This window comes from Martes martes, assembly GCF_963455335.1.
Source record: "Martes martes genome assembly, chromosome: 1".
NCBI lineage: Eukaryota > Metazoa > Chordata > Mammalia > Carnivora > Mustelidae > Martes > Martes martes.
The window spans coordinates 205,289,644-205,305,828 of record NC_137888.1 but is presented as its reverse complement, the minus strand read 5'-3'; the positions used below and the strand labels follow the sequence as shown (position 1 = coordinate 205,305,828).

Here is a 16,185-nt window from a genome sequence, read left to right as displayed (position 1 = left end):
AGGCTAGACGTAAATCTACATACGTGTGAAAACACAGACCTGTGCATACATACAAAGTAAATTTTATAGTATGTTATTTTGAAAAATTAGAAAAAAATGTTTAAATGGGAAAAAGATCTGAACACATACTTCACCAAAGATGATGAGTCTCAAATAAACATATGAAGAGATGCACTCATTTTCAAATTAAACACAAATGAAAAGCACAGTGAAATACCACTCTATCACCAGAAGAGCTAACATTAAGAAAACTGACAATAGCAAGGGTTAACAAAGATGTGGAGCCCCTGGCACTCTCATGCATCACCAGTGGGAAGGCAAAATGGTACAGCCGCTTGAGAAAACTGTTGGACGGTTTCTTGAAGGTCGACAAATGCCATAAAACCTAACCATCTCATGCCTAAGGAAACATACCTAAGAGAAATGGAAACGTGTCCACATGACGAATATTTATAGCAAATTCATTCATAACAACCAAAATTGAAAAGCACCAAAATGTCCCTCAACTGACAAATGGATAAGCCAATCGCTACATATCTGTAACACACATCATGCATACTGTTGTCAGCAATAAAAAAAAAAAAAAGCACATGACACTCATGAGGACTGATGTGTCTTATAACATGGATGAGTCACAAAAGCATTACGGCGAGTTTTGAAAGCCAGATTCAAAACACAACACACTGCATAATTCCATTTGTATGAAATTCTAGAAAAGGCAAAACTATAGAGATGGGCAGCAAACCCATGATTGTTACAGCCAGAGGTGTGGGAGGATATTGACTACACAAGAGTGTGAGGAAACATGATTGTGGTAGTGGTTTTGTGACTATGCATTTGTCCAAACTCATCATGTTTTACCCTTAAAACTGATTAACTTTATGTTAGTGGGGCACCTGGGTGACTCAGTTGGTTAAGGATCTGCCTTCAGCTTAGGTCATGATCCCAGGGTCCTGGGATCGAGCCCCTCATTGAGCACCCTGCTCAGCAAAGAGTCTGCTTCTCCCTCTGCCCCTCAACCTGCTCACGCACTCTCTCTCTCTCTCTTTCTCTCTCAAAAATAAATAAACAAAAATCTTTTTTAAAAAAACTTTATTATATGTTAGTTATACCTCATAACACTGAACAAAAATAAATGAATAGGTAAATGATGGAAGGAAAGAAGGAAGGAAGGAAAGAATGGAGGGAGGGAGAGAGGGAGAGAGAGAGAGAGAGAGGAAAGGAAAGGAGGAAGGAAAGAAGAAAGAAAGAAATGGAGAAAACATCCTCCCTTCCTTCTTCTGGGAGAAAGAAAAGAGAGAAAGAAAGAAAAAGGAAAGAGAGAAAGAAAGGAAGACAGGACAGGATGTAGGCAAGTTGTGGGACTGGACCTTGGAACTTGCAATGATAGAGAGACTTTACCACCCCTAGGCCAGAAGGGACAAGGAGAGGGAGAGAGAATAAATACTCAGACTCACAGAAGGCAGCTAGGAAAGCACCAGAGCTACCCTGCAAGAGAAGAACCAGGAAAATAAGTGCATTCTATTCTCTCATCCTCTATCTCATTGGCCAAACCCAAATGGAAGCCAGAGGATAGAGGAGCCCAATGACGCCATCTGCTTGCATCATCCTCCCAAGCACAAAACAGAGTGGAGAAGGGTGAGGGTAGGTCTGGAAGGGCGAACAGGGGACACACAGCTGTTTTAGAATTATCTTTTCAGTCAAGAAGTCTCTGCCCCTCACCCACACATGGACATGCTCTCTCTTTCTCTAGAATAAATAAATAAATCTTTTTAAAAAATCAACTAGGATAATGAACCTAAATGTCTCTGAAACTTGTGGCTACTAGTGAAGTCACATCCACATGAATCTTTGAATCTCACTAGCTCATTGAGGAAGTGAACAGACTCCTTATTCTCCCATGTGACACCCCTCCCCCAACCATTCCAGGGAGCCCCCAGAGCAGAGAAGTCTCCCATGTACTTACAAAAAGTTGGCTCCACCAGACATGAAAATAGGTTCCACCTTGTGGAATAAGCATCTCCAATTTATTTTTTTTAATATTTTATTTATTTATTTGACAGAGGGAGAGAGAGAGCACAAGCAGGGGGGGCAGCAGAGGGAGAGGGAGAAGCAGACTTCCCACTGACCAGGGCGCCCAACGTGGGACTCAATTCCAGGACCCTGGGATCATGACCTGAGCCAAAGGCAGAGACGCTTAACGACTGAGCCACCCAGGTACCCCTCCAATGCCTTGTTTATATAAAGTCAGGGTTGCATGATAAAGTAAGCAAAGTGGGTAGAAAGAATGACTTTCTCTTCCTTTGAGTAGCACTCAGGAAGAAGATCCCAAATGTTTTGGTTTCTCCCCTGAGTCAACTCATACACACAGCTAAGGTGGCTCTCTCTGGAGCCAAGGATTCAAGTGCAAAGACTTCATCTGTAAAATTATTCCAGAAATACCCAGTATGAACATTCCAAAAAGGAACATCCCACAAAGTCCCAAGGAAGGGACTCCCAGGAAAGTTAGTTGCTGCCATGGGCAATGGGCTCGATCCCAGTGGACATCGTCTGAGTCTGTGGGACACATCTCTGAATTTCCCCCACAGAGGAACAAGGAGATTGGGGTATTTATCCATCAACTCCTATCCACCTCTCAGTCTTGAGGGCAATTCCTGCCCCACACAAGAGAAAGCCCCCAGGTAGAGAGTTTTTGGGGTTCTGAGACTCTGTCAATATCTGGAATGGTAAGATCCAAAGGGACACAGTGGCAGGCCCACTATCCATCCCCTAACTCTCCTGAAATACCATAAGAGCAGAGAATGGGCCATATACTTCCTCATTCTACTCCCAACTAGTCCAGAATTTGGCATGCAGTAAGTACCCAACAAGCAACCAGAGGCTAGATGAACATGCGTAAAACAAACTTAAGACAATGATAAAAGAGATTGTTCCATCTCTAAAGATTTATCCAGAGGTGGGGAGAGAGAGGGGACATGTATTAGTTGTTTCCACAGAAAGCCTACTTCTGCAAACCTAATTGTCCCTAAGTTTAACACACACACACACACACACACACACACACACACACACACACACCTCCAGTTTCAGAGCAGAGACCGCTTGCTTTAAGAAATCAGCACATCCCACATCCCATTGCCACAGTTACTGGTTGAGCAGTGGTGTTGAAGAGCAACTCCCCCGACTCCCAGGGAACAACTGGCCATGTCTGGAGACATTTTCCATTGTTGTGATGGAAGGGGGGTGTTGCTGCAAGCATCTAGTGGGTGGAGGCCAGGGATGCTATTAAACATTTTACAATGCACAGGATCAGCCCTCGGAGCAAAGAATGATCTGGCCCCAAATGTCGATACGGTCAATGTTGAGAAACCCTAAGTCAGAGAACAGATACATGATCCAGTTGGGGCCAATACAAAATCAACCTCAAAACTAGAAGCTTCTGAGGGCACCTGGGTGGCTCAGTCCATTGAGCATCTGCCTTTGGTTCAGATCATGGTCCTGGGGTCCTGGGATCGAGCCCCATGTCATGCTCCCTGCTCAGAGGGGAGCCTGCTTCTCCCTCTCCCTCTGCCCCTCCCACCCCTCAGTTGTGCTCTCTCTCTCTCTCAAATAAATAAATAAAATCTAAAAAACAAAAAACATTAAAACTAGAAGCTTCTCAATCCTCTGGAAAGTGCAATATGGTCTATGTCCTTTGCCCTGATTTTGCTAACAGAGAAGGAGGGTTAGAGCTGTGTGGGGTGGGAAGAGAAGTTAGGTTGGGTCCTGGTGGAGCCTGAGGGTGACACTGATGCCCAGAGAAAAATCTATAGAGATAAAGAGAAATTCAGCCCTTGTTCACCTCATCTGAGCCACTAGATCAAATCTACCCTGAAGCTGGTCCTCTTTAGTTAAATGAGCTGTTAAATTCCTTTCCTGTTTAAGTCAATTGAGTCGGCTTTTTTGTCACTTGCAACCAAGGTCACTCCAAATGGATAGGGTAGGCAGTCAGATGTGAGTGGGGACAAATGCTTTCCAACTGACCAAAAGGGCGACACCAAGTTCCACACAGCAGAGACAGCCCCGTGGGGGCGCGGAGAGGATAGGCGTGAGTTCTCCCCTCAAACCACTGCCCTCCAGTAACCTCTAGCTTCATAATAATATATTTACCTTGCGGTTCTGACATCCTCTTCAGGGGAGGGCTGCCAGGACAGTTCCACAAGGACCCTGGGGTGGGTGGGGGAGGGGGAACCAACCCCTCCACCAAGCCAACCAGTAGGAGGAGTCCCTTAGATGATGGTAGGCAGCCCCAGGTAGAGACCACCCAAGCTGTGTGCCCTGTTTTGACCTTACAAAATTGATGAAAGCAAAAGGGAAAGAAACCTATCATAAAGCAGGTAAGCAGAATAGCTTCTTTTGAATCCCAGGCTTGTCTTCCTCAACCGACCCAGCTGCAATGCAGTATCAATTTGCAGAGCCCCCACTTCCGTGATGACTGTCTCAAAATCTCTCCAAATGATTTTGTACTGCAAAATAAAACCAAGTTCCTGAAACCAGAGAGAGAGAGGTAGAGAGAGACGGCCCTAGCTATGACCTGTGACCCATGCAAATATAAAAGCAAGACAACCCTGACCCCTCGTAGAGTCGCCACTTCCAGACCTGCCCACTCTCCCTTCCTGGGAGTACACTTTATCTTTTACTGTATCAAACTCTTGCTTGAGAATTTAGCTCTCAATTCTTTCTCAGCCAAACTCAAGAACCAAGAACTGAGATCAGTGTAGAGGCAAAGAAGGGACCCGGCCAATGACAAAAATGACAGGGTGAACGATTATCCCATCCTCCTTTTCAGGAGGGTCCCCTGGTACAAACAACATCGTTTGAGGGCACAGCTGGTTGCAAGACACGGGAACCCATTCAAGCTGGTATGTGGAAGGGAGGATCTATTTCACGGTGCAGCATTGTCTCCAGAACCCAAGGGAGGATGAGGGAGAGGTGAGATTCCTGCAGAACCGGCGTTGGGCACTTAAGGAGGCAATGAATAAGGACCTGTTGAAGTCAATGGGATGCATGCTCAGGTCACCGGAATGGACGCTCCATCTGAAACTGAGAGACGCCTCCAATGCTCCGGAGACATCTGAGCTCTCATCTCTGCTTCTCCCTGCATGTCAGCCTCATTCCTCTGCTCTGTGTGCTCAGCTGCCCTCACCACCCCAGACTGGCCACCCGTATTTCTCCATCTGCCTTTGGCCTTAGAGGTTCCAGCAACTGACCGCTTTCTTAGCATCTCATTAAAAACCTTCGGGGGCAGGGGACTCTGATGGGCTCACCTCAAGTCAGGTGACCACCTCTGAGCCACAATCAGCGGAGTCAGCGTCAAAAGTGAAGCAGGGGTGGGAGGACAAGCTAAATGGCTTCACTCCAAGATGGCAGCTCACACGCTGGCCCTGGAGATACGGAAGATCCACCGGTACCACCAACCGCGCCCTCCCCCCCACCCCCCCACCCCCGACACAGACCAGTGACACGGAGTGTTAACTATTCCTTTATTAGGTGGTGAGGGGAGTGGGAGCTGTCCAACACAAGGCCTGGGAACTTAGCTACCCAGGGATTGTGGCCAGAAGCCACATTACAAAAATAGCCTAAAAATACTTCTATTCTGCCCCGGGACTGGGCCAGGGGAGTACCAGGAGGAGGGGGTGCCACGCAGGTGACTCCTTCCCTTCCTAGAGTCCCATATTTACAGGGAGACAAAATGAAATGCACACATCTCCCCTGGTCATCCTGTTCTCACCAGCCACCCCCACCCAGTTCTCCAAGGGAGTAGCCCAGGCTCTAGGGTGGGGGGACCTGGGGCGGGCTCTGTGGGCCAGAAGGGTCCTTCCCCGGCAAAGCTATAGAACAAGTTCCATATGGAATGCAGTGAAGTGAGGGAGGTGGGATAGGAAAGAGGCTCCCAAGTCTCACCCAAGCCCTGCCCCGGAGGGTACATCCAAGGGTGCCTACGTGGTACACACCAGGGTTGTGTACTCGGTACACAGGATCCCGGTCATGCCTGTGTACTCGGTACACAGAATCCAGCTTGGCCGAATGGGCCCACAGACTCAGCCCCACGGGGGCACTGGGGGGTTTGCAGGGGCAGGGAGTGTCTCCATATATATATTTTGTAAAAAATAATAATAATAATAAGTTTGCTTAAATGAATTTGTTTCTATACAAAATGTAAAAAAAAAAAAAAAAACCATAATAATAATCCACTCGTGTCAGAGTGTAAGGACAGAGACCAGAGAGGGCGGGAAGGGAAGGCGGGAAGAATGAGGAAGAGGGGGATACAGGGGGAGGTCCCAGGCTCTTCACAAGGCCCAGAGGGCGGGGGTCAGCACGCACCCCCTATAAATAAAGGAGGACTGAAAATGCCTAGGCTGGTGACCCATCTCAGTCAGCTTCAGGGGGATGGGAGGGTTCCAGGAGGGTAGGGGGAGAGAGAAGAGAATGGAAAGGTCTAAAAAGAAAGACAGTGAGAGTCAGGATGGGATGTCTGTTCGGCCCCCCAAAATCCAGGAACTGAAGAGCCTTCAGGCCAACACCTGCCTCTTGGGGGTGACTTCCGGCTGGGGCCCCAGCTGGGTCTGGGCCTGAGCTAGAGGGCCTGGGACGGAAAGGGGGAGCGGCTGGGCAGGCAGTGCCCCAGCGGCTGTGGCCGTAGGCCCCGTGGCAGTGGCTGGGCTGGGCGTGGAGTCCGACCAGTCCGAGAGCGAGGGAGGCGAGGGGCTGGCCCAGTGCTCAGGGGACTCAGGGGATGGGGTCAGGTAAGGGTGCTCGCTGGGAACCCTCAGGAAGCGAGCCTTGGGGGAGCTGCCGTGGGTGCTGGCTGCCGGGTACTCTTCGCCATGTCCCGCAGCCGCCAGATATGGCGGGGGCCGTTCCTGGGGGGACACGGGGGTCCCAGGATTCAGCAGCTGGGGCCCCGGTGCCAGCGGCAGCAGGAATGAGGGGCCTGGCGGGGCAGGTGGAGGTAGCCGGGCCCAGTCGAGGGGAACGGCCACGGGGTTCAGTAGACCCAAGCTGAGCACGCAGCCCCCCGGGGGCTGGCGCCCTAGACCCGCCCGGCCCGCACCACCAAGCTGAGCCAGGGACACGGCCGTGGCAGTGGCTGCTGCATAGGGCCCTTCGAGGGAGAAGCCGCCGGGGGACGCAGGGGGCCCACCGAAGGGCCGCGGGGAGTCCAGCGAGTCCACGGGCGACAGTGTGACCGAGCTCTCGGCCAGGGGACCCGGGCAGGCCAGCGTCAGCTTCTTGCCCCGTCCCCGGGTGCCCTGTGGCCCCAGCCCTGCCTTCCCTGGTGGCCTCCGGCTCTTCTTGCCCCCTGACTGTGCCACCTTGAGGCCAGGAAGGAAGGCCCCTGGGGGGCAGAGGAGGGGCCCCAGGCCATGTGGGCCATGAGGGCTGCGGGGCCCACTGGGCTGGTCCAGCAGGCGCACGATGTCCTGGTGCAGCCGCTCCTGGGCCACATCCCGCGGCAGCCTGTCCAGGTGGTCCGTGATCTCACGGTTGGCAAAGTGGTCCAGCAGCAGCTTGGCAGCCTCATAGCTGCCCTCCCGGGCGGCCAGAAACAATGGAGTTTCCTCCTGAGGGGGAGTGGGGCGCAGAACCCACCCGAGGTCAGTGTCACGAGAGCCAGGACTAACTCCTGGCCAAGATCTCAAAGGCCCCTGGTGGACACTGGGAGCCAAGAATTCACACTCTCCAGCCCAACAGACTTGGCTAGAATCCCAGCTCTGCTAACAGAAACTGGGCAAGTTCTCTTAAAGCACTTTCATCCAGGACCTACTAAGCACCATGCCTCAAAGCCAGGACTAGGGTAAGGAAACTAAGGTACTCTCTTTAGGCACAACATTTAAGAGGTGTCAAAAACCAATCATCAAAATAAATGATATTTTAATGCATTACTTTTTAAATTAAGAGTATTGCAAAAAATACATAATGAATAAAATATCAAAATGTCAGATAAGGACAGAATCTACCCTGTGCCCCTCTAGGCCTCACTCTTCCCATTTATAAAGTGAGGAGAGTAATTCCACCATGCTAGGGTTTTAAAAACAACGATCGTAACACGTATGTTTTACTGAGGATCTGCTAAGCATTTTACAAATGTTTGATTTCACTGAATCCTCAGGAGACAAAAGTGTGGTGGGTACTAGTGCTTCCCCACTTCAAGATGAGGACAGTAAAGCTCAGAGATGTTAAGCAATTTGCCCAAGTTCACACAGCTTTTTCCTCTGACCCTGTTGGAGCCTGTTAGGTCCAAATCCTACACTGAAACCTGGCTGCAGGCAAGATAAATGCCCCCACTAACTTACCTCACCCTGCTCTTTGCCACATTTAGGGGATTGTACCAGGGCTGACTGCCTGGTGGGTCAAGGGCTGGGGCTCACCTTGCTATCCTGCATGTCCTTGTTGGCTCCATTTTTGAGTAGGGCCAAGGTGGCCTCCACATTGTTGACCGCTGCTGCCCAGTGTAAGGCTGATTTCCCTGGGGGGTGCGGGAAGAGAGGTCAGGTTAGGACTGGGTTCATTTGCTAGGATCCCATGGCAGAGGGAGAGGAAGTATCCAGAATATGGCCTTTTAGGGGGGTGGGCTGAGGAGGGATCTGCCATGAGTATCAGACCATGCGTTTGGATCCATGTATGTGCAGACCTGTGGAGTGACTCTCTCTGTCCAGGGAACCTACAGTGTGTGACTCTCCATACGCGGGGGGTACTATGTGGGGCGCTGGTTGTAGCCAGAGCTGTGCTTGTCCAGTGCAGTAGCCACCAGGCACATACTGCTCGTCAGATTTAAACTAATTACAACTAAACAACATAGGTGCCAAGGCCACTCAATGGGGAAAGGATAGTCTTCTCAACGAACGCTGTTGGAACAATTGGCTCTCCACATGCAAAAGAATAAAGTTTGGTCCCTATCTCACACCAAATACAAAAATTCACTCAAAACGAACCAAAGACCTAAACGTAAGAGCTCAAACTATAAAATATTTACAGGAAAACGTAGGACTAAAACTTCATGACCTTGAATTAGGCAAAGGATTCTTAGATATGATACCAAAAAACAAGCAGCAATAACGATAGAAATAGATATATTGGACTTCACCAAAATTAAAATGTTTGTGCTTCTACGTGAAAAGAAACCCTATAAACGGGAGAAATAGTTATAAACTATATGCCTACTAAGAGACCTAAATCCGGAACATATAAAGAACTCAAAACTCAATAATAAAAAGAGAAAAACCCACTATGTTAACTATACTGGAATTAAAAGAATTTTTTTAAGTGATCTTCCCTTTTTTTTTTTAAGATTTTATCCATTTATTTGACAGAGAGAGCACAACCAGGGAAAGCAGCAGGCAGAGGGAGAGGGAGAAGCAGACTCCCTGCAGAGCAGGGAACCCCATGCGGGACTCGATCCCAGAACCCCGGGATCATGACCCAAGCTTGAGGCAGTTGCTTAACCAACTGAGCCACCCAGGCACCTGGAATTAAAGTTTTTCTTAAAGATTTTATCTGTTTATTTGATAGAGAGAAAGAGATCACAAGTAGGCAGAGACGCAGGCAGAGAGAAATGGGGAAGCAGGCTCCCCGCTGAGCAAAGAGCCCGATGCGTGGCTTGATTCCAGGACTCTGAGATCATGACCTGAGCCGAAGGCAGAGGTTTAACCCACTGAGCCACAAAGGCACCCCCTAAAATCTTTTAAAAAACAAAAAAGACCCCAAAAAATGACAAAAAAAATTTTTAATGGGCCAAGGATCAGAATAAACATTTCTCCAAAGAAGATCTACAAATGGGCAATAAGCACAGGGAAACACGCTCAATATATTATCCAGCAGGGAAATAAAAATCAAAACCACAATGAGATGCCCATTCACACCCACTAGGAAGCCTAGCACAAACGACAGACAGTAACAACTGTTTGGGAGGACGTGCAGAACCTGGAACTGGAGCCTTCATGCACCGCTGGCAGGGGCATCAAGCCGGGGCGGGCACTGTGGAAAACAGTCTGGCCACTCCCCACGAGGTCCAACACAGAGTGATCACATGACCACGCGACCCACCCCGCAATGCCACTCCTGGATTTGTACCCAAAAGAAATGAAAACATACATCCACACCAAAACATGAACACGAATGTTCACAGTAGTGGTAGCCAAAAAGCAGAAACAACCCTAATGTCCATCAATGGATAAACCGATTAACAAAATGTATATCCATACAACTGAATATTATTTGATCATTAAAAATTAAAAACAGGGGCGCCTGGGTGGCTCAGTGGGTTAAAGCTTCTGTGTTCGGCTCGGGGTCCTGGGATCGAGCCCCACATAGGGGCTCGAGGAGCCTGCTTCCTCCTCTCTCTCTGCCTGCCTCTCTGCCTACTTGTGATCTCTGTCTGTCAAATAAATAAATAAAATCTTTAAAAAATTTTTAAAAACAAATCAAAAGTACTGATCCATGCTACCACACTTCATAAACCTTAAAAACATTACACTGAGTGAAAGAAGCCAATCAAAAAAGACCACATATTATTTGATACCCCTTACAGGAAATATTCAGAGTAGACAAATCCATAGGTAGAGAAAGTACATTCGTTAGTAGTTGCCCAGGGCTAGGAAGACAAGATTGGAGGGGGTCAGTAACAGTGAGAGCTTGTGTTCCAGGTGATGAAAATGTTCTAAAATGTATTGTGATGACAGTGGCACAACCAGGTGATTATCTGAAAAGCCACTGGATGTTATACTTCTGATGGCTAAATTGTATGGTATGTGAATTATATCTAAATAAAGCCTTAAAAAAAAAAAAGCAAGCAGAACAAAAGTTAAAAAATTAAATAAGCATGCCTGGGTGGCTCAGTCAGTTAAGCGTCTGCCTTCAGCTCAGGTCATGATCCTGGGATCCTGGGATCAAGCGTGGTGTTGGGTTCTCTGCTCAGCGGGGAGTCTGCTTCTCCCTCTCCCTCTGCTTCTCCCCCCACCAACTCATGCTTACTATCTCTCTCTCTCTGAGTGAAATAAATAAATAAAACCTTTAAAAATTTTTAAATGAAATAAGACATTTAGCCCTTCATTCACCCTAGCCACATTTCAAGAGCTCCAAAGCCACCAAGTGCAGCCAGTGGCCACCACAATGGATGGCACAGACCAGGAATATTTCCATCATCATGTAAAGTTCTATTGGACAGCGGTCCTCCAGAGTCACAGTTCTCAACTGGAGTGATGTCCCCACCCAGGGACATTTGCCAATGTCTGAAGACATTTTGGGTTGTCACAACTAGGGAGTGGAGTGCTGCTGGCATCTAGTGGGTCAAAGCCAGGGATGCCGCTTAATATTCTACATTGCAAGGACAGTCCTCCTCACAAAGAATCATTCAACCCCAAGTGTAAATGGTGCAGAGGTTGAGAACAGCAGCTCCCAAGGATGTTTATGAGCATCTGAGTGTGTCTGCAGCTGTGTGAGATCCTCCGGCCATGAGGGCAGGTTGCTGTGAACCCGCTCGGGCCAGGACCTGGGCCATCAAGCCACCTCCACCGAGGTAGGTAACACCACGTGTGGATTTGGCTAATTCACAAACATAGTATGCCAACTGTCCAGCAGAGGGCAGCAGAGTAGGTTCTTCTAACAAAACAGATGGAAATGACGTGCCTTGGGGAAGGCAGCATCTTTCTAAGTCACTGAGATGTCCTATGGCCTAGGGGATGCCATGAAAAAAAGAAAAAAAAGCATGTGAGGTTAAGTCCATGTCAAAGCCCTCATATGTGAGTTTCAGTGATTGGCTCTCAAAGTAATTCACATAATTCACATAACATACATGACAGTCAGGGCCCAAGGGACACCCCTCTAAAGCCTCCACCCACTGCTACTCCCCACAGCTTACCGAGCTCATCCACGGCATTGACATCAGCATGGCTGGCAATGAGCTCTTCCACCATGCCCTCCACCGCCAGGCGGGCTGCCAGGATCAGTGCCGTGGAGCCATCTGCCATGCGGGCATCCAGGTCTGTGGAGCGGTTCCGGATGAGAATCTAGAAGAAAAGGCATGCAGAAGGGAGGGTCATGGCATTAACAGAGGGACCAGGAGCATCTCTAAGTCCCCTGAATTCCCCAATCCCCACAGTCCCTAGACTCCACAAAGTTCGGGAAGCAGCTACCTGCCAGCCACCGTATATCGCCACTTCACAAATGAGAAAAACAGAGCTGTATTTTGCAGGACGAGGGCTCAAACCCAAGTCTGATGCGTGTGCCAGCTCCAGAGTCCAAAGGGGTTGGTGCATCTCACCTGGAACACACCCTGGGCATCCGCGGTGACAGCAGTGTGCAAAGGAGTGCGCCCTGAGTGGTCCTGGGCATTGGTGTCTGCCCCCGCGTCCAGCAGCCGCTTGGCTGCATCAGCCCGGGCATAACGGGCAGCCAGGTGCAGGGCCGTCTCGCCTGTGCGGTCAGTCCGTGCCCCAAGCTGGGCTCCCTGACAGATCAAGTCTGAGATGATGCTGGCTGATGTGTCTTCTGCCTCATCCTCCTCGGTGGGCATTGGCTCCAGGGCCCCCCCACAGAAAGAGGCCAGCATCAGTGGGGTGAAGCCATCTGTGGGGACCAGGAGTCTGTCACAAGGGAGGTGGGCACAGGGACCTTTCCAGGGAATACCACTGAGGACACTGCATTAGGAGGAAATGGGACGCATGGGAGCACAAGAGGGAATGGCGCGTGCACACATGCACACACACACCTGTGTCGGGTACCCCAGAAGCCAGCCCAGATGAGGATTCACAGGCAGCCCTTCCGTGACAAATCACGGGAGGGGATCCAGGAAGCAGGAGGGGATCCAGGAAGGAGGGAAGAGCAAGCCTTCGGTCTCAGGCAAATTCCTAGGAGGTTAGGTCTGCCTAATCCTGAAGGGGGACTTTGGAGGCTGCGCTGTACCTCAAACTGTGATCCCGCTCCAGGGGAAAGAGCTGTGCCTTTCCCACGCCCCCACCCACCGGGTAAGAGCCACTCCAGGGACATAAGAGCCCAGGCAGCTCAGACCCTGGTAGCTTGAGGAATTCAAAAGAGAGCCACAGGAGCAGGCCGTTTGGAACAAAAGCAAAATGAGCTGGGGGAGGACTACCCTGAAATGTGGCAAAGACGGATCCAAAAGGATCCAAATAATGTGATCTGCTACCCTCCGCGTGAGCATTAGTCCTGGTTAGGGGAGCCACGCGCACCCCATTCCCCACCCTCCAGCCCTGGATAGAGCTAAACCCAGTCCCTGGCTCAGAGTGTTTTAGCCCCGCCCCCTTAATCATCTGCATATTCCAGCCCCCGGAGCACACTGATTAGCTGAGGGCTGGGCACATGACTCTAGCCCACCCAATCAGAAGTCATTCTGGAACTTCTGCGAGTGCCGCTGGTAATACAGATTTTATAAGGCTGGTGAGGCTGGTGTCTACGGCGCCCCCAGGAGAATGCCTCCGCAGGCTGGAATCGCGCGGCAGGGCGTCCTGGACCCAAATATCCATGACGCTTCTGGTTTCAAGAGCCAGTAAATCCCTGGTTTTACTTCACCTAGTTTGAGCTGGGCTATTATCACTCACAACCAAGAGTCCTGATTAAACACACCCCCACAGACGCACGCTGGACACAGCCAACTCTCCCCAGAACGCAGACCTAGATGCAACTTTTCACAGCAGGACGGGGAAGGGGCATCCTTGGCGGGGAGGCCCCGTCACTGACCTGGGCCTCGCACATTGACATCCATGCCGTCGGCATCCACATCGCCCTGCGGGGGTGTCAACGCCATGGCCGGCGCCACACGGATGTCGGCAGCAACCAGGTGGTGTTGGGTCCACTGGCGGCAATCCACAGTATCCTCAGCCCCCACACCGGGCTCCTCTACCTGGAGGCACAAGGACCAAGGCTCTCACAAAGAGTTGGGAGAGATACAGTTAGAGGGACAGTCTGAGCACCCTCACAGGTTCCTCTCATGGAAATGCACTCACAGTTCCAAGAAACCATGAATATCCTGCTTCTCTTATACCTACGGAAACAGGAAATTGACATGCTGGAGCTCAGAACTCATCAAAGGAAGGTTTTATTTATTTACTTGAGAGAGAGAGTGAGAGAGAGAGCACGAGAGGGAAGAGACTCAGAGGGAGAAGCAGACTCTCTGCTGAGCAGGGAGCCCGGTGCTGGACTCCATCCCAGGATTCCAGGATCACAACACCAGCTGAAAGCAGTCGCTTAACCAACTGGGCCACCCAGACACCCCGGAAGAAGAGGGATTTTACTCTGGGTTGGAAGTGGGGAGGGCTAGGAACCCAAGGTGGGTGATCAAGGAAGAGACAGAGAGCATAGCACCTGTCAGAACACACCTGTCTATACACGAGACATAACACACCAAAAATGAAATTAGGGGAACAATCCCATGACAACAGTATCAAGAATAATATAATATTTAAAAGTAAATTTAACAGAAGAAATGCAAAACTTGCATTCTGGAAGCTATAAATCACAGGTAAAAGAAATACAGGGGCAGGGCTGGGTGGTCCTTCACAGATCAATTTTAATCTGAGAAAAGAGTGATTGGGTGGGAGAGAAAGAGAAAATCAAGGGAGATGCTCTGGGTACCAAGTGGGACTCCTACTCATTACCATGAACATGAACATAAGGTATCAGGACAGAACAGTCATACACAAATGTACCAATTTCCCTTCACAAGCATAGCACCTGGGCCCCTGGCAGGAGCTTGATAAATTTCAGACTCAGGGTCCAAAAGGCATAGTGATGTTATAGAAACAGGACGGAGTATGCTTAACTAGCCTGCCAGGACATTTAAGAGCCTTCAGGCACCAAACACAGCCTGATCAAGTCAGACCCACGCTTAAGGACCCAGGTAGAGAGTTGAATTTCATGGAAGGGGAAAGCCAGATGATGGATAGTTGTCTCATCCTCCCTGACCCTTTCTGGTTAGCTGTTCCTCAGCTGGCAAATCACACTAGAGCTCTGAGCGTCTCATTAGCAAAGTCAGGATAATGCTGTCATTCTGCAATGTGAAAATGCCATCAAAAACATATTGTGGGGACGCCTGGGTGGCTCAGTGGGTTAAAGCCTCTGCTTTCGGCTCAGGTCATGATCCCAGGGTCCTGGGATCAAGCCCCGCATCGGCTCTCTGCTCAGCAGGGAGCCTGCTTCCCGCCCCCCCCACCACCACCTGCTTCTCTGCCTACTTGTGATCTCTGTCTATCCAATAAATAAATAAAATCTTTAAAAAAAAAACATATCATGCTTTAAAAAAAAATTGCGCTATCTACTTAATATCCACTTTGGGATGAGAACGAAAAAGAAAAGCCTGAGGTGAACAGATTTCTTCAGGTGTCAATTGTAATATATGTCTCCATTTCATGAACATTAAAATCTAGGCTGGGGGTGCCCATGGGGCTCAGTCACTTAAGCAACAGACTCTTGGTTTTGGCTCAGGTCACACTCTCAGGATGGGGAGACCGAACCCCAGGACGGGCTCCACGCTCAGCCTGGTCTGCCTGGGATTCTCTCTCCCTTGTCCTCTGCCCCTCCCCCGCTTGTGCGTGCACTCTCGCTCTCTCGCGCTCTCTCTGTCTCATAAATAAAGGGGAGAGGCAGGCTGAGAACTGCCTCTAGGCAGGGAGAGGCAGCTGAGAACTGAGGTGTATATTAATAGCTGCTTTATAGGATCCTCATAAAGATGAAATACGATGCTTGTGTGTGTTCAAGACATTCAGCAAGTAGAAGGAAAAGCTAGCAGGAACCTGTTACAGACAGACTGTGCTCCCCCAAAAGTCATTTGTGGAAACCCTAACCTCCAACATGACTATATTTGGATGTGGGACCTTTAAGGAGGTAATTAAGGTGACACAAGAGCATAAGAGTGGGGCCCTCATGCAATAGGATTGATATCCTTGTAAGAAAAGGAAGAAGCACCAGGGATCTCCCCTCTCCAGGCCCACAGAGGAATGCCGTGTGCTGACACATGAAGAAGGCAGCTGTGAACGAGCCCAGAAGAGAGCCCTCACCAAGAACCAACCCTGCCGGCACCTTGACCTTGGGACTTCCAGCCCGCAGAACTGTGAGAAAATAAGGATCTGCTGATGAGTCCCCCACTCTGTGGTATTTCATAACAGCAGCGCAAGCTAACAAAGACCCCACGGG

The 16,185-nt window shown here is 49.6% G+C and overlaps 1 protein-coding gene across 1 annotated transcript; it reads right to left on the bottom strand.

The window, feature by feature from the left end:
• Positions 1 to 5,503: 5,503 nt before the first annotated feature.
• Positions 5,504 to 13,856, bottom strand: LOC308339951 (neurogenic locus notch homolog protein 3-like). The gene is made up of 5 exons (XM_080799023.1): positions 13,735 to 13,856; positions 12,302 to 12,606; positions 11,900 to 12,047; positions 8,412 to 8,509; positions 5,504 to 7,604 (listed from the first exon to the last, which is right to left on the bottom strand). The coding sequence occupies exons 1-5, from the start codon at positions 13,799 to 13,801 to the stop codon at positions 6,552 to 6,554; spliced, it is 1,671 nt and encodes a 556-aa protein (XP_080655149.1). The 5' UTR covers positions 13,802 to 13,856; the 3' UTR covers positions 5,504 to 6,551.
• Positions 13,857 to 16,185: the final 2,329 nt, after the last annotated feature.

What these genes read in the sequence shown, in the direction of transcription:
- LOC308339951 (XM_080799023.1), bottom strand. Translation starts at nt 13,801, where the DNA reads ATGGCGTTGACACCCCCGCAGGGCGATGTGGATGCCGACGGCATGGAT. An exon ending in TGTCAATGTGCGAGGCCCAG is followed by an intron (nt 12,607 to 13,734) that starts GTCAGTGACGGG and finishes TGGTCCCCACAG; the next exon opens with ATGGCTTCACCCCACTGATG. An exon ending in CAATGCCGTGGATGAGCTCG is followed by an intron (nt 8,510 to 11,899) that starts GTAAGCTGTGGG and finishes CGCACCCCCCAG; the next exon opens with GGAAATCAGCCTTACACTGG.